The following is a 24,653-nucleotide window of genomic DNA, read 5'->3' as shown; positions in this document are numbered from 1 at the left end:
TATGTTGTATAAGAAGGTCTACAATATATATTGTTTTTTATATTGTATCAGAAACTTTCTGAAATTCTCACTGTGACTATCACTATGGAAACTACTGCAGAAATGAAATTATGATACTCACAGTCTTGACTTTGGAGAACATTAGACCGAGATAAAAGTCCTCAGTCTGGCTTTCCATTCCACAACCTGGAGGCAAGCCCTGACTTCACCAGACACTATTATGATTTTAGAAGAGAAAATTGGGAATCACAGGCCTTTGAGAAATCTCTGTTAACTTTGTTTAAAATTGGCGTATATTTTCCTTACAATATTATGTTAGTTTCTGCTGTACAACGAAGTGAACTAGCTATATGTATACGTATATCCTGTCTCTCGGACCTCCCTTTCCCCCATCTCAGCCTTCTGGGTCACCCCAAAGCGCAGAGCTGAGCTCTCTGTGCTGTATAGCAGGGCCCCACTAGCTGTCTGTCTTACACGCTGGTAGGGTATGTATGTCAATCCCGATCTCCCAGTTCGTCACAGTTCCCTTTCCCCAGCCCTTGTCCATATGTCCATTCTGTAAGTCTGTGTGTCTATTCCTCCTTGCAAATAGGTTCCTCTGTACCATTTTTCTAGATTCCATATGTATGCATGAATATATGATATTTGTTTTTCTCTGTATGATTTATTTCACACTGTAGAGAGACTCTTGGTCCATTGACATCTCTACAAATGACCTAGTTTCATTCCTTTTATGTCTGTTAGCTTAATGATCACCAGGATCACAGAAATAGACAATAAAATATTTTACACTTAAATCAGAGAAGAAAATTTTGTGCCTTACTATCTTTAAAAGGAGAATAAAAAGTTTCTACCACATCAGATTCTCATCAAGCCATAGTGAATTAATATTTAAGTCTTCCTCACTGAGTGGCTATGAAAATTAAATGGGTTAGTATTTATAAAACACATAGAACACAACTGGCATATAGCAACTCATGCTAAATAAATTAAAACAAATATAAATATCTTTTACTGTAAGCATATATTATTTATGTAAGTTTGAAAGGAAGTTATTAAAATTGTTTTCCGAAACATTAAAAGAAATGCCTGGTGCATTTCCAAAATTCTGGTTGGCTTTTTCAGCCAATTTAAAATTAATTTATTTCCAAGCAGACCTACCACAAAGACAAGGAACCCAATCATTTTCTCAGTGGAGAAGGATTCAGAGAGACCAGAAAATCAACTGTTATTATCTAGTGGGCTCATTACTTTCATAAAATAATCCACAGGGTGCTCTGGAAGATGAAAATGGTAAGAACCAGGGGGCGCCATGAGAGACATTGGAGATGAATTCTGCAGCTCTCAGGCAAGGGAAGATCATGTTGGAATACACAGAGGTTGAAAAATGATGACCTGGTCACAGAACTACAGAGTTCTAGAGTCGTTGGTCAGTTGTTGCAGCTGGAGCTGGAGGAATGCAGTAGGCAGGGGCCAGGTTCAAAGGCCATTGTACTGTCGGCCAGTTCTCCTTTTAAGCAAGAGAATGTCATAATCAGTTATGGGTTTTAAAAAGATCAGCTGGATTGTGTATAACACTTAAATTTTTTTTGTGTGCTGAATGCAGTTTTCTTTTACTTAAAATTTTTTTGTGCTGAATGCAGTGTTCTTTTACTTAGGGTAATCAACATAGATTTAACTATGTAAAAGGAATGAATATTTAAATTTGAAGTATGCTTTAAAGCTTCTACTTTTAAATAAGGAGGAGTGACATTATTTTTATAAAGCAAAGCTTTTAGACCACTTTTTATGGGCTCCACAGATGAAACTGAATACTAGTACCAATAGGTGGAAAATTCAAGGATGGTGATTGCTCTCCATATTTGTTCTTTTATCACTTCAAATATTGCAATAACTGTTGCACTTACAAAGACAAAAATACTGGACAAAATTATCTTTTACATGAAGTAAGTCTGGTATATTTTTAAATGAATATCTTCCATACATTTTTACACAAATGTTCTTTTTTCATGATCAATATATCCCACATATCTGGGAACTGTATTTTATTTATAGATTATACTGTTTGACTTTGTTTCTCTTTTACATGTTTATTAGAAATCAGATAAAAATCTGCCAACATTACTATTATTCTTATATTTTTTCTGAAATTACCTGCAAATTCACAAATTATAAAGCTTTCTCAGTTTTGAAATTTGCTTAAAGTTTTGCTTTAAAAGCATCTATGACTAATATAAATTACTCTTTTTTTGGTTGGCCTTCCTAAGGGGGCTTCATTGACATTAAGATAAACATATAACAGGTGTTTCAAAGTTTGAAAATATAATTTGCACATCATATGGATATGTTATGAAAAAGAATGTCTTCTTTCTAAGAAGCCTGGAAGGAGTCTCAATATAAATCAAAGAGTTTATGACACTACTGGGGAAATAGTCCAGGTGAAATAAGATTATTGAGTAGTAGGAAAGCTATAATAAAAACTGTCAGTACTGTCACCCAGTTCTCTCTAAGGTCTGTAAAGGATCAAAAGTGTATTGAGCATCATGTAACAGCTGTCTGGAATGTGAGGGGAACCACAGTTGTGCTCAGCAACAATATGCTGGTTTGGAAAATAATTACATATGGCTTGTTGTAGTTAAAACTAGCAGGTTAGACTGTAGATGTATTGCAAATCTTGGATTTTTCAAAATGACCACATGCTTAATTAAACATGTTGTTCTTGTTAGTTGGTCACTCGTGTTCGACTCTTTGCAACCCATGGACCACAGCCTGTCAGACTCCTCCATCCATGGAATTTTCCAGGCTAGAATACTGCAGTGGGTTGCCACTTCCTTCTCCAGACTAAGCATGTGATTGATCTTTATTATGAGTGTATGTGATCGCATGTATATTCAATCAGTTCAGTTCAGTTCAGTCTCTCAGTCATGTCTGACTCTTTATGACCCCATGGACTGCAGCATGCCAGGCTTCCCTGTCCATCACCTTATTCAAATTTAAATGGTATATAAATCATAGATATTTTCTTAATTGTAAACAGTTATCTAAGGAAATATTTTATTTGTTCATAGATAGCATATTTTGTTAGGGCAAAGTGCTACTCTACCCTGGAGGGTAAGAAATACTCTGTCACCATCTCTTCAGGTGGTATCAGTGGAAAAGGGAAATGGAGAAATATGCCTTACACAGGCATTGGAAATACAGAAGTACTGGTAGGTAATATGTGGTTCAGCAAGAAAGGAAAGTCTCTTTCACAAGGATTCTCATATTTACTCATTGCTTTCATTACTTTCTCAAGTATACATTCATAACAAGATCAGTTACACTTTTAGTTAGGATATATCCATTTTTTAAAAGCTCAAACCTCACAGTATATTGAATTGCCCAACCTATCATCTTTAATTTAACTTATTTTGGGGAGGAGAATATGTTTGCCTCATACTATTAGCATAAAGAAACAACAAGAGGCCTCAAGAGGAAAGGATTCTGTATAAATAACACTGGATCGCTGATGAGATTGACATGCATTTTAGCAGTCTGAGCCCTGAAGAAATGCAGTAACAGGAATTTTCCATAAGCATCTGTGAGCAACTGTACATGTGCCAGCTACAAGCATAGATGCGGAGAACCAATGGTGGGTTATTCTCGCTGCCCTGGTTGAACCCATACTCTGTTTTTTTTTAATGAGTGATATTAGGCAGTAGATGTTATTTTCCCCTCATTCCATCCCCTCATTCCTCTCATTCATTCTTGCCATATTACCGGGCAGGTAAAATGCCCATTGTATAGTAGCTGCTATGTGGAATATGGGGAGAAGGCAATGGCAACCCACTCCAGTACTCTTGCCTGGAAAATCCCATGGACGGAGGAGCCTGGTAGGCTGTAGCCCATGGGGTCACGAAGAGTCGGACACTTACTGAGCGACTTCCCTTTCACTTTTCACTTTCATGTCCTGGAGAAGGAAATGGCAGCCCACTCCAGTGTTCTTGCCTGGAGAATCCCAGGGACGGCGGAGCCTGGTGGGCTGCCATCTGTGGGGTCGCACAGAGTCGGACACAACTGAAGCGACTTAGCAGCAGCAGCAGCAGCATGTGGAATATGGAGAACCACATATGCATCCAAAACTTGGTCTCAAGATTAAGCTCTGGTAGACTCCTTGGTCCATGGTAAAATCCTACTTATTCTGCCGTCTCCAGTATAAGTATCTGTTTGAGAAGGCTCTCTGATTTTCCTGAAATGTAAATACTCTTTGCTTCTTCTGAAATCTCATAAGGAGAAAATGAAGATTTAAAGCATATGTTTATATTGGTCAGAAATCCACTGTGCTTAATATATGTAGATAACTATAAAACACTATACTGTGATTCTTCACTGACCCCTTTCACATTAAAGGAGAGAAAGCAATACGTAACTTTTCAGAGCATTTTGAGAATTATAGAGAATGACTATTAAATACTAAAGGAGTACATACTATTTGTGTGTAATATTTTAACATTCTCACAACAAACCTCTGAAGTACAAGTTATTATCTCCATTTGCATATGATAAAACGGATCCTCAGAGAGGTTAGGTCATTTGCCTAACATCATAACACAGGTAAAGCTAAGTCAGGAATTAAATGTGGACCTCAAAACCCAGAACTTGTTCTCTTACTCTATGCTGTGCTTTCTGGGTTAATATATTTAAAGGCTTTGTACAAACAAGCACATTTAATCACTTAGTAATTAATATTTGGGTACATGTAAGTCTAGGTGTTTGCACACACATTGTGTATCATACATATATGCTTTGTATTATCTGACTTGTTCATGCTAGCTATTTCCTATAAATAAAGTAACCCAGACCATCTGACCTGCCTCGAGAAACCTATATGCAGGTCAGGAAGCAACAGTTAGAACTGGACATGGAACAACAGACTGGTTCCAAATAGGAAAAGGAGTGCATCAAGGCTGTATATTGTCACCCTGCTTATTTAACTTCTATGCAGAGTACATCATGAGAAACACAGGGCTGGAAGAAGCACAAGCTGGAATCTAGATTGCCGGGAGAAATATCAATAACCTCAGATACGCAGATGATACAACCCTTATGACAGAAACTGAAGAGGAACTAAAGAGCCTCTTGATGAAAGTGAAAGAGGAGAGTGAAAAAGTTGGCTTAAAGCTCAACATTCAGAAAACGAAGATCATGGCATCTGGTCCCATCACTTCATGGCAGATAGATGGGGAAACAGTGGAAACAGTGGCTGACTTTATGTTTTGGGGCTCCAAAATCACTGCAGATGGTGATTGCAGCCAAGAAATTAAAAGACGCTTACTCCTTGGAAAGAAAGTTATGACCAACGTAGACAGCGTATTAAAAAGCAGAGACATTACTTTGTCAACAAAGGTCCATCTAGTCAAGGCTATGGTTTTTCTAGTAGTCATGTATGGATGTGAGTGTTGGGCTATAAAGAAAGCTGAGTGCCTAAGAATTGATGCTTTTGAACTGTGGTGTTGGAGAAGACTCTTGAGAGTCCCTTGGCCTGCAAGGAGATCCAACCAGTCCATTCTAAGGAAGATCAGCCGTGGGTGTTCTTTGGAAGGACTAATGTTGAAGCTGAAACTCCAATACTTTGACCACCTGATGTGAAGAGGTGACTCATTTGAAAATACCCTGATGCTGGGAAAGATTGAGGACAGGAGGAGAAGGGGACTACAGAGGATGAGATGGCTGGATGGCATCACGGACTCGATGGACGTGAGTCTGAGTGAACTCCGGGAGATGGTGATGGACAGGGAGGCCTGGTGTGCTGCAGTCCGTGGGGTCTCAAAGAGTCGGACACGACTGAGCGACTGAACTGAACTGAACCCTATTCAGGTACATGACTTACCATTATCTCATTACTGCAAGGTGGAGGAAGCTCTCTATCTTCTTTAATCTGGCCATCTTCTTCAATCACTTTGAATACTTTCAATCCCTACCATCTTTAAGTTGAATAAAGAATGGTTTTCAAGAGAGTTTTGCCAAGGACACCAGCCATCCAGGACATGAAGAAGGACTTTTATCTATAGTATTCTCTCTTTTTTAAATCAAACTATACCTCTAGTATAGCTTCAAGTGGCAAGGATCAAATTATATCATAGATTTTAGGGCCTAGCTATCTACTGGGCAGAGAAACATTTAATAAATACTCTGATTTGTTCTGTATTCATTTACTTAAGTGCTTTTGTGTTACTGACATATTTTTAAAAACTTGTAATGTGTAATATTACTTTTTAGTATTTGTCATATAATAGCATTCTTTATTCCATTTCAACAATTCATTTTTGTAAGTTATGACTTTGTACTCTTTGAATAACTTTGTAGCAGAGAAAAATTAAAAAGAGGGTCATTGTCCCTTCACTGCTATAACCTGCATTTGGCAAATACACATATTTTCTTTAGATTTTCAAGTGTATGTGCTAAGTCAGTTCAGTTGTGTCCAACTCTTTGTGACCCTATGGACTATAGCCTTCCAGGCTCCTCTGTTCATGTGCTTCTCCAGGTGAGAGTGTTGGAGTGGGTTGCCATGCCCTCCTCCAGGGGATCTTCCCAATCCAGGGAGCAAACCTACATCTCTGTTGCCTCCTGCATTGGCAGGCAGGTTCTTTACCATTCCTGCCACACCCTTAGATTTTGGTATGGGTATTTAAATCTTGACTTGTTATTTAATACTTCAATCTCTAGTGTCTTTAAGCCCCAGTAGATTCTGAAAACTTTAAGGACTGACTCCACTTCCTTTAATCATGCTTAGTTCTCTTTTCATACCTAATTAGTGCTGTCTTATGTATATATGCATGATATGTGTTTATTTCCTTACAGTGACTTTTCCTGCAGCTTATAATGTACATTGATTCCACCACATTCTTCTTATTCCACTTCTGTACAGCAAAAACAGAAACTTAAAGTCTGATTTGCCCTTGTAAGAAAGAGAAAAATCCAAGTTTAAGAACAATATTCTGAGATACTCATGATGATGGTCTCTTCGTGTAGTAAAATACAACAATATGTTTAAAATTTTCCAGGTGGTACTATGTGCTAAGTTCTTATAGAAGTGTCTTATTTGCTTACAGGATAAGATGCGTGCAAATTAATGGCTTCTTATGCTGTTGAGGTTTTTGTAGCATACAAAGCTTTTTAGAAAACTATCTTTTCAGTAGGTATGTCTGTATCAAAGATGTTTAAAGTTGTAATAGAATTAGCCTTCAAAATTGTGTAATATCGTAAAACTCTAATGTTTTCATCTTGACTTGAGAAGTCTCTTGAGAGTAAGGTTAAAACTACCTTCTGCTTTTTTCTTTTTTTTTTCCTTAAACTAAAATTGGACTCCGGGAGAGAGGATAGTATAGCTTTCTCTAGCTGAGACTTCTTAACTGCTTTTTTTCTCAGTCTTCAAGTTACTGTGGCAAAGAGGCATTGATGATGCCAAGGTATAAGGTCAGTAAAACATCATCTTTTAAAATTTTAACCCACCTTCATACATGAATGGACTAATCCTGAGTATAAGATGGTAAGTATGTTCTAGCATTTCCTTCAAATGCTTTAGCCACTTGTATCACTATGCCTCTGGGAGATTTCTGGAACCTCAATTTTTTCATTGATGAAGCAGAAATAAAAGTAATCATTAATATTTAACAATCAGTTACATACAAAGGGTAAAAATGGATATTAATTTTTTTACTTTAAGTTCCTTCATGTAATTCAAATTATACAGAAAATGTAAAATATACTGTTTTTAGCCATTACTATTAGAAAACCAATAATTTTCTGTCAGACTATAGGAAGATTATAGAAAAATTTATATCTATATTCTATTTATATATTCATGATCATCCAACAAAATGTTTTGAGCATCAATTGTGTGAATTGTGTATTATTCTAAATTTTGCTTCTTTTGAATTGTCTTGAAACACCAACATGTGAATGGAGATTTCTAGTGAATAAATAGCTTTACTTAAAAATATTTCTGTTGTTAGCCTATACAATCAAATATATATTAAAAGCCTTAAATCATGAATATCATTGGTGTGGTTAAAAAGGCAGAATGGTGCACAGGATGAAAATTTCAGTTACTGTAAGTAGTTTTGACATAGCTTTCCAACCCAGTGGAGTGTAGAAACTGGGCCAAGATGCATATTGCTAATTGCTAAGTTGCTTCACTTTTGTCTAACTCTTTGAGACCCTATGGACTGTAACCCACCCCCCTCCTCTGTCATGGGATTTTTCAGGCAAGAATCCTAGAGTGGGTTGTCATATCCTCCTCCAGGGAATCTTCCTGACCCGGGAATCTAACCTGAGTCTCTTACATCTCCTGTATTAGTAGGTGGCTTCTTTACCACTAGTGCCACCTGGGAAGCATATTAGGGGTATTAAAAAAGTTAGTTTCAAATATGCATGAGTTAATAAGAACTTGTGGTGTAATCAGAGAAACAGAGAAGTATAAGAATGGCTGTTAATGGAATACTGAGAAAGCAGAAAGAATTACTTTGATCTGAGAATAGCCCTTGAGTGTTTGATGTGTCAGAACATTGGACTGATATCATGTTTTAAAGATGCCAACTATCCTTTTTGGGGTCCTTTTATTATGACCATATCTGGGTTCCAGATATATCACTGGGTAAGCTGGGAAATTCAGACATAGGTATGACACGTTTAACCTTCATTTCTTGACTCACACTCCTTCCATTCAATCTGATACTCCATTCTGCTTGGTTTCAGTAGAAATTATTGTGAAGCTGGGGAAGGATATTAGACTATAGATTTGCCTACACTGGTATTATAGGGTAGAGAAGTTACATCGTGTACCCATTGCTGCATTTGAATTAGTTAGACCTTCCAGATAAAGCTGCTGAACGTCAAAGATCTGAGGAAAACCAAAATCAATATTAAAATAATTTTTAATGTAAATGCTAACTTCCTTGTTAGATTTGTATCAATTAATATAGATTATACATAATCTGATGAAACAATGCTGGCTTGATATAAATATCAAAGTATAGCAAATAAAACCCAAAGACAGTGCAATGTGAGGTTAAAGTCTTTCAAATATATTTGTGTGATTTTTTTTTTTTTTTTACTGGCAAAGAAATTATTTAGACTCAAAGATTAGAAAATTCTTTAACAAGCCTAGGTTACTATTCCAACTGTTATGGATGCTTAACAATAAAAGAAGCAGGTGTCTATTCTTAAATGTGTGAAAGACGAAATGCTGCTGCTTCTGTTACTCACTATAATGTTTTTGGTGTCATAATATAGAATAAAACTCTCCAGCCTCACTGATATTTGGGGAGAGGAATCATAGCTCTCTTTCCCTAGAGAAAGATACTGGATAAATATATCTTCAATAGTTTTGTCCCTTAAATAGTGGTACTAAATTTTTCATACATTTTTTATGGTGATGTTGAATCATGAAGGATTAACATTATTAAAGATTCTATATTTTGCTTTTTAATGAAATCTATTGTCATGTTCTCTATTAAATATGAAAATGAAAGAAGTTCATCACTAGGAAAAAATCTAAGATGTTTTATTGCTTTAAAATAACTTAATATACTCCTTATAAATGTAATTATTTGGGGATTAAAAATATTACATGAATGTTAATCTGAATTAACTTTTGCCTCTTACAATGCATTTCAAAATAAACGGCACTATAAAAGGATAACTTTGAAACATAAAAGGGGAATTAAATGACTGAAGATAAAAACAAGCGTAATTTAAATGTTAACTTCTAACGAAAAATTTATGTACAACTGTGGTTTACAATAATTGTTGACATATTCCCCTAAGTACTGTGTCTGTGGTTTTTCATGGTATCAATCATTTAGAGCAATTTAGGTAATACCATTCTGCCATGCATTTCTGCTGTTTTATTTGCACCATTTGCCTACATCAGTGGAGTGCAGTACCTTTCTGATTTGGTACAGTAAATGCACTCTGTAATATCTATTATGGCTTGGTCAAAGGATAATTTATTGTCAAATAGAAAAATAGGTCAACACTAATGTCACTTGATGATCAACCCCCCCAAGTTTAATAAAACATCTCACCAGTATGCATTCCACTGCAGTGGTTGATATTTTATTAGGACTACCTGGCTATAGCAGTAGTGTAATTACTGAGCTGTCAGAGTGATAAGTGGGATTAATGGCAGCCTGATGCACTTTAGTCTGCAGAGCGCTTAGAGAATTGCAAGATGGTATTATTATCAGAGTCTGCCCATTCTGGCATATTCATGGCACCAAAGAAAAAAAGAATGCTACAATTCAGGTTTGCGTTGCCCTGCCTCATTAACATCTGACATTTCCAACAGCTGTTATTTGTGAACTAGCTCAATAATAAAAGGAGAGTTATTTGGTAAAGAGGCTTAATAACCACAGCTAAAAATCCTTACGTTGTCAGTGCTGTTAAGTGAATCTGTTTATGTTAAATTTAAGATTTCTCTGGAAGAACAGAAAAATACACTTTGCATTAATTTGGCTCATTCATACCTGCTGACATTATAACTTTATTTTTTAATTGCCTTATATTTAAGTTGGGTGTTAGAAAAAAGAAAAGCCAAAAACTTGTGCCTTATTAGGGAAAGCCAGAATCCTCTATCTGTCTGTCTGTCTGTCTATATCTTTATCATAAGTATTTTTGTTGTTTTGTTCTTGTGGAATTGCAGATATTTAAAAAACTGTCAAAATGACTTTTACAAGTCAGAAGATATTTATTATTGCATATTATTTTATAGCTTTTTATTTTAGCTTAGCTACTTTATTTTGCCTCATAATAGGATATCCTTTCAAACACTATTAATCTACAACATGTTTATCCATGTGAAGCTAACCTATATGTTATATTTCAGAATCCAGGACCAAATAGACCTTTTTTTTTTTTTTAATTTCTTTTTAGATTGTTGTGCTACTGATCATAGCAAGAATTTCCAAGAAATTCTTTTTAAACTCAGTGACAATGTTTTAGGGGGAAAAAAAATCTTAAGTATTAGAAGATAGGAATTCAACTGAATGATAGCTGTGAGTCTAACAATGGCATTTAGAGAAATGATAGGGGAGAGGTTTAATGACTCCATTTCAGAGAGGACAATTGATTATGAAAAGCTTTCGGTCCTCATTGTGTAAAATTTAATTTAGAGAGAAGGCTAAGGGCACAAACCAGAGAAAAGAGATCAGATTTAAAAACAAGATATTAATTAGGCACTGAGAAATTGGTCCCGACAATGAAGAGGACTCTCTGATTGACAAAAGAATGACAAGGAGGCTGGTATTGTTTTCTCAAAGGAAATGAACCAACGTCTTTACACGTGGAAGTGGATAGAAAATGAGTTCGCTCGTCACCTTTGTCACTGAGCAACGTGGGACTCATTCTGAGGGAGATTCTCAGAGAACTCTCATCTTCTGACAAATGTGACAATGATGTATCTTAAATTTTAGGTTACCAGCCTAATTCCTCTCTATTCTCACTCTCACTTTATGCCAGACCTGACTCCATTAGTCTACCTACCCTGTCATGTTCTTTTCTCTCTAGTCCTTGGCACATACTGTTTTTATGTTTTGGTCATTCTCTCGAGTGATCTTCTGCTCAAAGTCCTACCCTCCTTCACTCGCCTAATGCCCTTTCATTTTTCAAGCATCCCTTTATGTATTATTTCTCCCAATAAGCTTTGCCTGACCTCTCCCTCCTGGACTGCTGTTCCTCTTATATGGTCTATTAGCTTGCTGTTTCTACCCAAATTCACACTGACCACATTGACACTACAAATGCCTTTTATATGTTTGAACTTCCTCCAAACTGCATGGTCCGTGAGAGCAGGGCCATGGTTGTCCTTTTCATCATTTTTATAACCTCATATCCCAGGTTCTAACATGTAACAAGGGTTCATTAAATATTTATCAAATGAATACACAAAAAGTATAAGAATGTAGAAATTAAAGACTATCCTAGCCAGTGGTTGCAGTCCTAAAGTAGTAATTATAGAATTGTGATTCTCACTGTGTGGCTCCAATCATGTTTATCAGAATCACCATAAAGGACAGTCATTTCAAGTGGCAGCAAAATGCAGATTCCCAGGACATTAACTAGAATCCGCCTGCCAATGTAGGAGACGTGGAATCAATCTCTGAACTAGGAAGATCCCCTGGAGAAGGAAATGGCAACCCACTCCAGTATTCTTGTCTAGAGAACCCTGTGGACATAGGAGCCTGGCAGGCTACTGTCCATGGGGTTGCAGAGTCAGAAACAACTGAGCGACTAAATAACAAGGGCCAATAACTCAAACTCAAGAGGGGCTTCTCTGTGGAAATTATGACATTTATCAGGCTTCCCAAGTGGTTCTTAGGCACATTAGAGTCTAAACATGTCTCTGGTTGTTTCTCCAGGAAGCAAATTCTGATATGAAATTAGTATTGCTATTACTAAGTCACTTCAGTCGTGTTCGACTCTGTGCGACCCTATAGGTGGCAGCCCACCAGGCTCCCCCATTCCTGGGATTCTCCAGGCAAGAACACTGGAGTGGGTTACCATTTCCTTCTCCAGTGCATGAAAGCGAAAGGTGAAAGTGAAGTCACTCAGTCATGTCCGACTTAGCGACCCCATGGACTGTAGCCCACCAGGCTCCTCCATCCACAGGATTTTCCAGGCAAGAGTACTGGAGTGGGGTGCCATTGCCTTCTCCAGATGAAATTAATATATGGAAAGTTTATTAGAAGATATACATTGTCTGACTCTTTGCAACCCCATAGACTGTAGCCTACCAGGCTCCTCTGTCCATGGGATTTTCCAGGCAATAGTACTGGAGTGGATTGCCATTTCCTTCTCCAGGGGATCTTCCCAACCCAGGGCTCAAACCCAGGTCTCCCGCATTGTAGACAGTCGCTTTACCATCTGAGCCACCAGGGAAGTCCATATATCTGTATAAGAGTGATGTAATCAAGATTGGACAGACATAGCCACAGTAAAGGCTGCAGTGCATCCCTGAAGACTTGTTCCCCAAGTAGGGGCAAGGAGAATGGGTCTTTACTTACTACCAGTGACCTGTTATTGGAAACTCTCTGCCCCTGGGAAGGTGGCATGACCTTGGTTCAGCCTGTTTTCTTAACCTGAGAGCACAGCAGCTGGGAGAATAAATGTTTCAGTCTGGAAGGCAGGGAATCTGGTCTATGCATTGCAGTATCTACTACAAAGCCCAATTGCTGTGTATATAGTGTGTATGTTAAAGAAAAAAAAAATGGAGAAAGGGTAGGATGATCAGAGAGGAAGAAGGAGTCAGCGAAGAGAGGTGGGAGGATAAGTGGAAGGGATAAAGAGAGGAAGAAAGGAATTTATAAGTGGTAAAAGGAGATCTTTTTCTTTGCATTTGTGTAATAACTGCTGTCTAAAAGACATACAAAACTGTCATCATAAAAGATTCTATTCTCAGGACCTCCCTGGTGGTCCAGTAGTCAAAACAATGTGCTCCCACAGTATGGGACACAGGGTAGACCCCAGATCAGGGAACTAAGATCCTGCAGTATGTAAATAAACAAACAGCAACAATAAAAAGACTCTATTCTCTAAGCATTATCAGTGCAATGAGAGATCCAGAAAATACTGATTTAGTAAATGGATGAATCATGTATCTTAAGTAAATATGATCTTAAACTCTAGGAGGAACACCAAGGGAAAGGGTAGCTATTTACCTGAATGGTGCTATATTATACACCTTAGGATGTGTGCAAAAAGTGAAACACAAGTACTCTTTGTTTATTGCTTAAACACTTTTTGTTCCTAAAAATAATATAGTTTTATTTGTTCTTACCAGATACTAACTCTGGATGTGTTTATGGTAGAGAATATATAGAATGTTACCTGACAGTTTCTTTAATTCAGTTATTTTATTCCCTAGATGCCTGAAATGTGCAGATGCCCCCTGTCAGAAGAGCTGTCCAACAAATCTAGATATCAAATCGTTCATCACGAGTATCTCAAACAAGGTAAATTTGGATTTAGCTCTGCAAATGAAAATTAATAACAGCCTTTGATCTTGTTCTCTATTATTACCATGATTAAAGCATAAAGCTTGTCTTAGTAAATTAAGTTAAAGTATTAAAAGTATGATTTCTGTAGACATGTGAGAATGTGGCACATTTTATTAATTAGTCTCTTCCTGGTTGTGATAATGATTATTGTGAAATCCGTATTCATTGTTTATTATCTTAAAAATTAGTTTGTGGTGAATTGAATCATTTTTTAATACAAAGCATTCACTGAATAGATTGATTCTAGCTTAAGCATGCTACATGCTTACAGATAGGAACTGTCTTTGACTATCAAAACACATTTCAAGTTTGATATCTTTGTTTTAAAATGTACTTTAATATTAACTCTGGGGCCCTGAAACAAATCAAAGGAAGTTGTCTAAGACTTGGAATAATTCATAGAGACTGATAGCGTTTTAACCAAAACCCCCACAACAACTAAAAAATAGAAAACAGACTTTTATGGGCATTAGTAGAAAAAAAGGAATTTTGATCTTTGTGTTGTTTTTTAAATCAATGTAAGGCTAAGCCCAGTTTTTAGTAAACAAGAGAATGGTTGATTGATTAAATGATGAATAGTATCTTTTATTTGTGAAAGAAGCATTATGAACTCTTAGCCAAGGATCCTATCCTTTAACTACTGATCAAAAACTGAAAGCATCTTCCCGTAAGGATGTAGAGATTGCTTCTTTTCACAGGATTTAGTACTTATTTGCTAAAATGCTGCTAAAATCCAGTGAGTGCCCCTTTAACTAACTGGTACCTTTTTACATATAAAGATTATTTCTCAGTATGTCAGTGATTTAAAAATGTAAAGTAAAATAAAGTAAAAATAAAAAAATAAAAACAAACAAAAGAAACAAAAACCAAAATACAGAAAATATTAAAAAAAAGTTAGGTTTATAATTTCAAAAGAATTAGAGGTTATTACTTAGATATAGGATGTGGTATTAATCTACATGGTCAGATCTGAAGTCCAGGTTGAATTTTTGCATTGAACCTCTGTGAACCCAAGGAAAATGACTTATCTCTTCACTTTCATTTATGAAAGAAGAATAGCATCTGTCTTACAGGATGGTGCTGTGAACTGAATAATATTTTCATGTGAAAATCTCTGATATGGCAATTATTCAGCAAATATTTTATTGATGTGGAATTATTATTATTTTTTCTATTCATCCAATATGTTAAATACTATACAAATGATTACTATTTTTATTTCTGGTATTACTTATTGAGCATCTACTATCTACCAAACTCAGTGATAGATACTGGGTGAAAAGGATCCCTGCTATGACCTTGCCTTCTGAAAATTATAACTCTGAGCAAAATCAGACACATTAAAAAAAAAAACACACACAAAAACCTACTGATAATTCAATGTGATTAGTGCTGAAACCATTCAGTTTAAGAAGATTATTCAGCATATGAAAAAGCAAGAATGTGGGCTATACATGGCATGTGTAGGGAAATATAATAAATTCAGTGTGGCTAGAATGGAGCCTTGATTACATAAAGAACAGTGATGGGAAAGAGACAAGGCAGTTAAATTGATTTTATTTATTTATTTATTTTTAGATTGATTTTAAGTTGTGAAAATGTTTGAATTCTATGCTCAATATTTGAGACAATTCTGTAGATAGTAGGAAATCACTAACGCTCTGTATTTGTTTTGTAATTAAGAAGATAAAATCTGAAAAGAGATCTCATTTATTAAATGAAATATCATAAACATTTATCATCACAGAATCTCTGACTTATATATGAAAATAAGTAATTTATGTGAAGCATGTATATGAAATCTCATGAGAAAAAGAATAAAATAAAATGTTCAAAATTTGAAGTAGAAAGAGTTTTGGCTAAAATTATATCTTAGATTGCACTCCTGGCTTTAAGCATGAGGCAATAGCATTGTGATCCATGCTAGCTAAATTTTCCCTAGAGAATCTATAATTTAGTAGTGCTTTTTATTCTAATTAGTGTATAGCATAATCATTCAAGCTATACAAAATTTTATATGAAAAAAGAAAATGAGAATAATGGTATTCTTTGAAAAACATAAAATGTCTAAGTAAGATCAGAATCATCTCTATTTTAGGATCATGTTGTTTCATTAGTTTGTTCATATTTCTTACTACCTGATGAAGCATTGCACTTTGGTATTTATTTAAATAAATTTCCATATGAAGAGAAGATATTTGGGGGTATTTAATTGAAAATGTAATCTTATGCCAGACATTTAAGGAACTCTATTGTAAGTAGTATTTCGTTGAAGAATCATTGTAGCAATCATAAAAGGTAAGAGATTCTTGTACTTTAAAGCCTGCAGCTTTTAAGATATTTACCAGATGTACGATGTAGGCTGTCCCACATTGCTCTACCAGTGGACCTCAACTCAGGAGGGGTTTCTTTCCAGGTTGAGAGGGTAATTGAATCACCAGACTCAATGAGCCTTGAGCCTTTTTGAGAAAATCATGTCACTTGGATTGTATTGTGTTAGGTTTCTGTGATTCAGTGGAGTTTAGACCAATACTTCCATTCTTTATTTTTTTACAAACTGGATTACAGCTCTAGTTTCTAAAGGTACACTCAGTTCTATTGTACCTCCTTGGTCAGTTTTTCTCTGTTTCATGCAGGTTGTTCTTTGCAATTTTATCTCTCAATGGAAAGTACACATTTCAGATTCATCAAACTGTAAACAAGGGTTATATTTTTGGATAGTTTTCTTTTGGAAAAAAAAAACCCACTACATTATGTAAGAATTCATAAGGTCAGCCTATAAAGGTAGTGAAAAACTGACTTAAAATTTTTTTTTCCTTAGTTACACAATCCTTTCTTTTCTAATAAAAAATATTTATTTTCTTTTTCAAAATTTTACATTAAGTTGTAAAGCAGTGGCTTCTCCACAGACTTGTACATTTTACAGAATCTGTATACATTTTGTATACAATCTGTATAGATTTTACAGACTCTATATAGATTTATTGGCTTTTATAGCTAGATAAATACATTTAATAATATACATTAGAAAAAAACTGACTCAGTGTCACATAAAAGGCTCTTATCATAGATTCCTATTGAAAGTAACTAGAAATCAGAGAAGCAGCACAATTTAACCAGCATTACTTATTGATAAATATTATTGATGACAATAGTTTTATTAAAAATGTTTTCTTGATATATGTGTGTGTATATATATGCACATGCGTGCACAGATATTATAAAGCAGAAGTGCAATCAACAGATTTAGTCCATCCTACTTTAGGGTTTGCTTTTCAGTTTCAATGGCCACGTGGTTTATACCATTATCAAATAAAATACTGATCATTTTCAGAATGATTTTCTAAAATCATAGCTTTAATTATATTGTACCCTTGTTCAAAAAGCTTCAGTGGCTTGCCATTGCCTATAAAGTAAAGCCAACTAGGTACCCCTCGTTTTTATGACAGAGAAGTAAGTAAATGAAAAAAGTATTAGGAAGTCTATAATTTACTAATCAGTAATTAAAAAAATGAATATTTTAGATATGTAAAACAAAATGTGATAATAGAGATTTCAGGTTTCCTTTGATACCCAAGGCTAGTTCCCACACTTTTATTGTCAGATGGTACTTGAAGCACCTCTGTGCACCCCAAGAAGACTGACAGAAACTTACCTACCTGCCGTAAGATGATGTTCAAGGGAACAGCTTTTAAAAACTTTAGGCGATGCTCCTAGAGAACTAACAAGTCATTATCCTTCAGAGTTCAGTCTGCCATTTGGTTTACATAAATAGTGCTGAACTTGTGTGTCAGTTCCCCTTACAGTCATGATGCCAATTTTTAAATAATGTAAAATATGTAATTTTTTCCTCAATTTTACAACAGCTAAATATTATGGGTCTGTGTCATTCCAGGGCCCAATCTGAGTGGGTCTTGTGGCATAGACTAAGGTACTGCAATTCTAATTAGCTCTTTCTTGTCTAATTAACATTGACTTTAGACTCCACTACAAAGCCACAGTCATCAAGACAGTATGGTACTGGCACAAAGACAGAAATATAGATCAATGGTACAAAATAGAAAGCCCAGAGATAAATCCACACACATAAGGACACCTTATCTTTGACAAAGGAGGCAAGAATATACAATGGAATAAAGACAATCTCTTTAACAAGTGGTGCTGGGAAAACTGGTCAACCACTTGTAAAAGAATGAAACTGGATCACTTTCTAACACCACACACAAAAATAAACTCAAAATGGATTAAAGATCTAAACGTAAGACCAGAAACTATAAAACTCCTAGAGGAGAACATAGGCAGAACCCTCTCCGACATAAATCACAGCAGGATCCTCTATGATCCACCTCCCAGAATACTGGAAATAAAAGCAAAAATAAACAAATGGGATCTAATTAAAATTAAAAGCTTCTGCACAACAAAGGAAAATATAAGCAAGGTGAAAAGACAGCCTTCTGAATGGGAGAAAATCATAGCAAATGAAGCAACTGACAAACAACTAATCTCAAAAATATACAAGCAACTTATGCAGCTCAATTCCAGAAAAATAAACCACCCAATCAAAAAATGGGCCAAATAACTAAATAGGCATTTCTCCAAAGAAGACATACAGATGGCTAACAAACACATGAAAAGATCCTCAACATCACTCATTATTAGAGAAATGCAAATCAAGACCACAATGAGGTACCACTTCACACCAGTCAGAATGGCTGCGACCCAAATGTCTGCAAGCAATAAATGCTGGAGAGGGTGTGGAGAAAAAGGAACCCTCTTACACTGTTGGTGGGAATGCAAACTAGTATAGCCACCATGGAGAACAGTGTGGAGATTCCTTAAAAAACTGGAACTAGCACTGCCTTATGACCCAGCAATCCCACTGCTGGGCATACACACCGAGGAAACCAGAAAAGAAAGAGACACATGTACCCCAATGTTTATCGCAGCACTGTTTATAATAGCCAGGACATGGAAACAACCTAGATGTCCATCAGCAGATGAATGGATAAGAAAGCTGTGGTACATATATACAATGGAGTATTACTCGGCCATTAAAAAGAATACATTTGAATCAGTTCTAATGAGATGGATGAAACTGGAGCCGATTATACAGAGTGAAGTAAGCCAGGAAGAAAAACACCAATACAGTATACTACCACATATATATGGAATTTTGAAAGATGGTAATGATGACCCTGTATGCAAGACAGCAAAAGAGACACAGATGTGTAGAGCGGACTTTTGGACTCTGAGGGAGAGGGAGAGGGTGGGGTGATTTGGGAGAATGGCATTGAAACATGTATGCTATCATGTAAGAAACGAATCGCCAGTCTCTGTACGATGCAGGATACAGGATGCTTGGGGCTGGTGCACAGGGATGATCCGGAGGGATGACGTAGGGTGGGAGGTGGGAGGGGGGTTCACGTTTGGGAACTCTTGTACACCCATGGCGGATTCATGTCAATGTATGCCAAAACCAATACAGTATTGTAAAGTAAAATAAAGTAAAAATAAAAATTAAAAAAAATAAAAACAATTGGACTATTAAAAAAAATACTTTCTTTTTAAAACTTGATCAATAAAATTATATGCTTTATTATTGTATGTTAATTACTATATACTTATTAATAGAGTTTTGGAATAGTTTTATTCAAATTGTTGGCAGTTTTCTTCAGTATTTTTCCCCCTTGTTGAGATTTCCATGAAAAAGCAGATTATTTGTGCTTAGAATAAATATCAGTTCTTTAAATCTTTTTTGGTAAGGATATGCTGTTAACCAACTCTTTTTTTTTCTGAAAATGTTCATACGTTTCTTAACTCTCATAAAATACTTTGTGCATAGAGTAGAGGATTTGCAGTTATTTTTTACACCTCTCAGAGAGTATCACTTTAGTGTCTGATGTCATGCATGCTATTTGAATGTCACCACCATTCTAGTTATTGCTCACTTCAGAATAATGTCTTTGGTGAGTGGCTGATTTAAAGACCTTTTAACCTTTAGTGTTCAACAGTGTTACAGTTATTTATATCAATATGGATTTCTTTTATTTATTTTGCTTTGTTTTCATTATGACCCTTAAATCTGTGGATTGATATCTTTCATCATTTGGGGGCCTGTTTCATTGTCTTTACTTCATTTTCTGGAGTTCTCATTAGATATATGTTAAATATTCTTATTTTATTGTCTATGACTCAACTTATTCTTCAAATTTTCATTTCTTTGTTTTTTGGAGGTTACATTTTAAATCATTTCCTTAAATTCTACTTTCTAATTTACTAAAACCTTCTTCACCAGTTTCAAATATGTTCTTAAAATTGTCTGCTAAGTTTCGAGTTACAATTTTATCTTTCATTTCTAGGAGTTCTTTTTTACATTTAAAAAGCCTGTTAGCTTTTTATTTACTTTTCAAGTCTACCTATAATTTCTTAAAGCAGATGAAATTACTTATTTTTATATTCTTGAGAATCCCGTGTCCAAAATATTTGTGTGCATGATTATATTGCTTATGATGTCTAGTGGGTCCAGACATAGTGTTTTGTTTACTTTTATTTTTAATTTTTAAATTATTATTGTTATTTTTTTCCTTTTGGAGGCTAATTACTTTATAGTATTGTGATGGTTTTTGCCATACATCGACATGAATCAGCCATGGGTGTACATGGGTCCGCCCATTCTGAATCCCCCTCCACCTCCCTCCCCACCCCATCTGTCTGGCTTGTCCCAGAGCACCAGCTCTGAGTGCCCTGCTTCATGCATGGAACTTGCACTGGTCATCTATTTTACATATGGTAATATACATATTTCAATGCTTGTCTTTATTGCAGTCCTTGTAAAATTTTCGCAGATAAAGCCTCAAAGAAAATGAGCAACCATAGTTTAAAAAATAAATCCTGTAATAAAGATGTTTATTTAGAAAAGGAATCTATATTTGCTGTGTTGTCAAAGACCCTGAAAATTAAAGGCTTTTTTTAACCTGGTTTAGCAAATGGCTTTAAGGTTGTTCCACTTATTTCTTTGCTTGCATCTTATCATTTTCTGTCCCTGAACATGAAAGTTCATGGATGCATTCACAATAGTTAAAAAATATATTTTACCTATAATTTAAACTTTATAAATTAGAAGAGACATAGTAGGTAACTACTTCTCAATACATGTGAAAAAGTGCCTATAAATATTTAAGATCTAGTGGGTAGTCTAGAATGATTGAAACCTACATTTTTATTGGTAAATTCTGGGATGGTAATCAAGAAGGCATATCGAAGAAATAGACTGTTGAAAATTAAGACAAAAATATTTGCCATGTCAGGTACTGAAACTCACTGCACATCCACTGTAGTCAGTATAGAATTGGTACAGGAACACACATTTCTGAAACACATGAAAGTCTGTAAATGAAACCAAGTAAATAAGAGAACACAATATATAATGAAGAGGATATTTTAATTCAGTGGAAAATGATGACTTCTTTGAACAGTGGTCCTGGCATAATTTTGTCTTTACCTTTAGAACACTTCATCACGCCATCTAAGATAAATTTTAGGTGTACTGAATTTTTAAATATAAAAAGGAAAAGGTTTAAGGGTAATTTTCAATCTGCGAGCTATGTGAGAAAAAAATTTACTACACACATTTAAAAATGTATTTTAAAATAAAATCAAACCAAACTTGAAACCGAGTGAACATTTTTTTTTTTTTTTGTTCTGCATGTTTAGGCTAAGTGGTAACTTCTGTTAAATCAGAGTTCCTAAAAATTTAAATGAGAAAAATAACACAACCTTGCATAGGCAGTGTTCTCATAAGCATTAAAAAAGAGGTCACGCAAATGATTAATGGCCATACTAGAGATGTCCTACTTCCATATTAGCCAGAAATATGTAAATAAAAGGGTGAGACCAGTTTTCTCTCATCATATTTTTAAAGTTAAAAAGTTAAAACCCTCCTTTGCTATCTAACAGAAAGGTAGCAAGAAATCTCATACAGTAGAAATATATTTGAAAATTTCAAATATTTATACAGTTGTACTAGCAATGCAATGGCACTCCACTGCAGTGCTCTTGCCTGGAAAATCCCATGGGCAGAGGAGCCTGGTAGGCTGCAGTCCATGGGGTCACAAAGAGTCAGACATGACTGAACTACTTCACTTTCACTTTTCACTTTCATGCATTGGAGAAGGAAATGGCAACCCACTCCAGTGTTCTTGCCTGGAGAATCCCAGGGGCGGGGGAGCCTGGTGGGCTGCCGTCTATGGGGTCGCACAGAGTTGGACACGACTGAAGCGACTTAGCAGTAGCAGCAGCAATGCTTTGATATCTGTTCTTCCTAGAGAAATAAAAGTACAACCTTATAATGGTATATGTACAGTAGTATTTATTACAGCAATCATAGCATGGTTTGAAGTAGCAAAAACTTGAGACAATGATAGTGCCCAACCTTAAGAAAAGTGTTTAAGCTATTAACCTGTTTTTATATTATGGAATGTTACATGGCTCTGCATTATTATTATATTTGTTAATCTAAAAGGATATTCCTATTAAATGAAGAAAGTGAGTTGCATACTAGTATAAATAGCATAATACTATCTTTAAAAAATTCTGATTTATATATAAGCTAAACATGGCATAGAAGGACTTAAACTTTAGATTCCTCAGTTGATTGAGGTTGAGTAAAGCGGTTATTAACATTTTTGCTAAAAATGGCCATATTATTTTACATCCTCAGTAAGGATGTATACTTTTAATAAAAATAATAGATTAAAATTCTATAGTAAAATAAGTAAAGCTAATGGGTTACAGAATAACATGTATAGACTTTACTCTTAGTTTTTATTTTGGTACAAAAAAATGAGAAAAATATTCAGCTTTTTTTTCCCTAAATGACTAATAGTTCCAAATCTGTTTATTGAAAAATATGTTTTCCCTCTATTCTGAAATGCCACATCTATCATATACTTAATTCTATATTTATGTAGGTCTATTTCAAACTCTTTATTTGTCCTGTCAATCTGTATATCTTTGACAGAACCAAGATATTTTATACTATGCTGTGTAATATATCTTACCATTGATAAAGGCTATTCCCCGATAGTATATTTATTTTCAGAATATCCGACTTTTCTCAACATGTAAAACTAGTTTCATGAAATGAAAAGAAGCTCTACAGAGTAATTACTGAATGCTGTGTCTGGACTATGCATGCATGTTAAGCCGCTTCTGTTGTGTCCAACTCTTTGTGACCCCATGGACTATAGCCTGCTAGCCTCCTCTGTCCATGGAATTCTCCAGGTAGGAATACTGGAGTGGGTTGCTATGCCCTCCTGCAGGGGATCTTCCCCACACAGGGGTCGAATCCACGTTTCTTGCCTCAGCAGGTGATTTCCTGCATCATCAGGCAGGTTCTTTACAACTAGCTCCACGTAGGAAACCCTGTGTCTAGACTGTGGTAATGTATTAATTTAAATTTAGTAATGCAAATTTATGCTTATGTTACCTCATACACTTATCAGCTGGTAACATTAACTCAATTTTCTAGAATTCAGCCTTGAATTTTAATATGTAACATCTCAGTTTTGAGACCAGCAAATTGTAAATTTACTAAGTGCTAAATTACCAATGGCTGTAATATTTTCAAAATGTCCCCTCTTTTCTAATGTGCTAGTGGAAAAGAGAGATGGATATTACATTGTTTGTGCTGTGCTTAGTCGCTCAGTTGTGTCTGACTCTTTGCCACCCCATGGACTGTAGCCCGCCAAGTTCCTCTGTCCATAGGGATTCTCCAGGCAAGAATACTGGAGTGAGTTGCCCATTTGTTTCTCCAGGGGATCTTCCCTACCCAGGAATTGAACCAAGGTCTCCAACATTGGAGGTACATTCTTGACCTATACAAAGGAATTTTAATCTGACTAACCATATGTGGATAAATATGAAATCCAAAAAGGTTAAATGGTTTATCCCAGATAACATAACCACTCGATAGTGTAACAGTATTTTCCTGAATTCTTGTCCAATGTACTTTCCTTTGCATCATACTGCACTATTTATATGAAAAAAGTATGTAAAAGTCACTATTAAAATATGAAGTGCTAAATAAGTAACATATTTTCTATCATGACACTTTTCTAAGTACCCAGTTAAGTTCAGTTCAGTCTCTCAGTTGTGTCTGACTCTTTACAACTCCGTGAACCACAGCACGCCCAGGCCTCCCTGTCCATCACCAATTCCCGGAGTTCACCCAAACTCATGTCCATTGAGTCGGTGATGCCATTCAACCATCTCATCCTCTGTAGTCCCCTTCTCCTCCTGCCTTCAATCTTTGCCAATATCAGGGTCTTTTCAGTGAGTCAGCTCTTCGCATCAGGTAGCCAAACTGTTAGAGTTTCAGCTTCAGCATCAGTCCTTCCAATGAAAACCCAGGACTGATCTCCTTTAGGATGGACTGGTTGGATCTCCTTGCAGTCCAAGGGACTAACAAGAGTCTTCTCCAACACCACAGTTCAAAAGCATCAATTCTTCAGCACTCAGCTTTCTTCACAGTCCAACTCTCACATCCATACATAACTACTGGAAAAACCATAGCCTTGACTAGGCGGACCTTTCTTGACAAAGTAATGTCTCTGCTTT

The 24,653-nt window shown here is 35.7% G+C and overlaps 1 protein-coding gene across 1 annotated transcript in view; it reads left to right on the top strand.

The window, feature by feature from the left end:
- DPYD (dihydropyrimidine dehydrogenase) overlaps positions 1-24,653 on the top strand; it is a 926,917-nt gene that overhangs the window by 199,379 nt on the left and 702,885 nt on the right. The window contains exon 4 of the mRNA XM_005678060.3: positions 13,904-13,991. Within this exon, the coding sequence (XP_005678117.1) occupies positions 13,904-13,991 (88 nt within the window). The remainder of the gene's footprint in view (positions 1-13,903; positions 13,992-24,653) is intronic.

Source organism: Capra hircus, chromosome 3 (genome assembly GCF_001704415.2).
Source record: "Capra hircus breed San Clemente chromosome 3, ASM170441v1, whole genome shotgun sequence".
NCBI classification, from domain to species: Eukaryota; Metazoa; Chordata; class Mammalia; order Artiodactyla; family Bovidae; genus Capra; species Capra hircus.
This window is presented reverse-complemented; position numbering and strand designations above follow the sequence as displayed.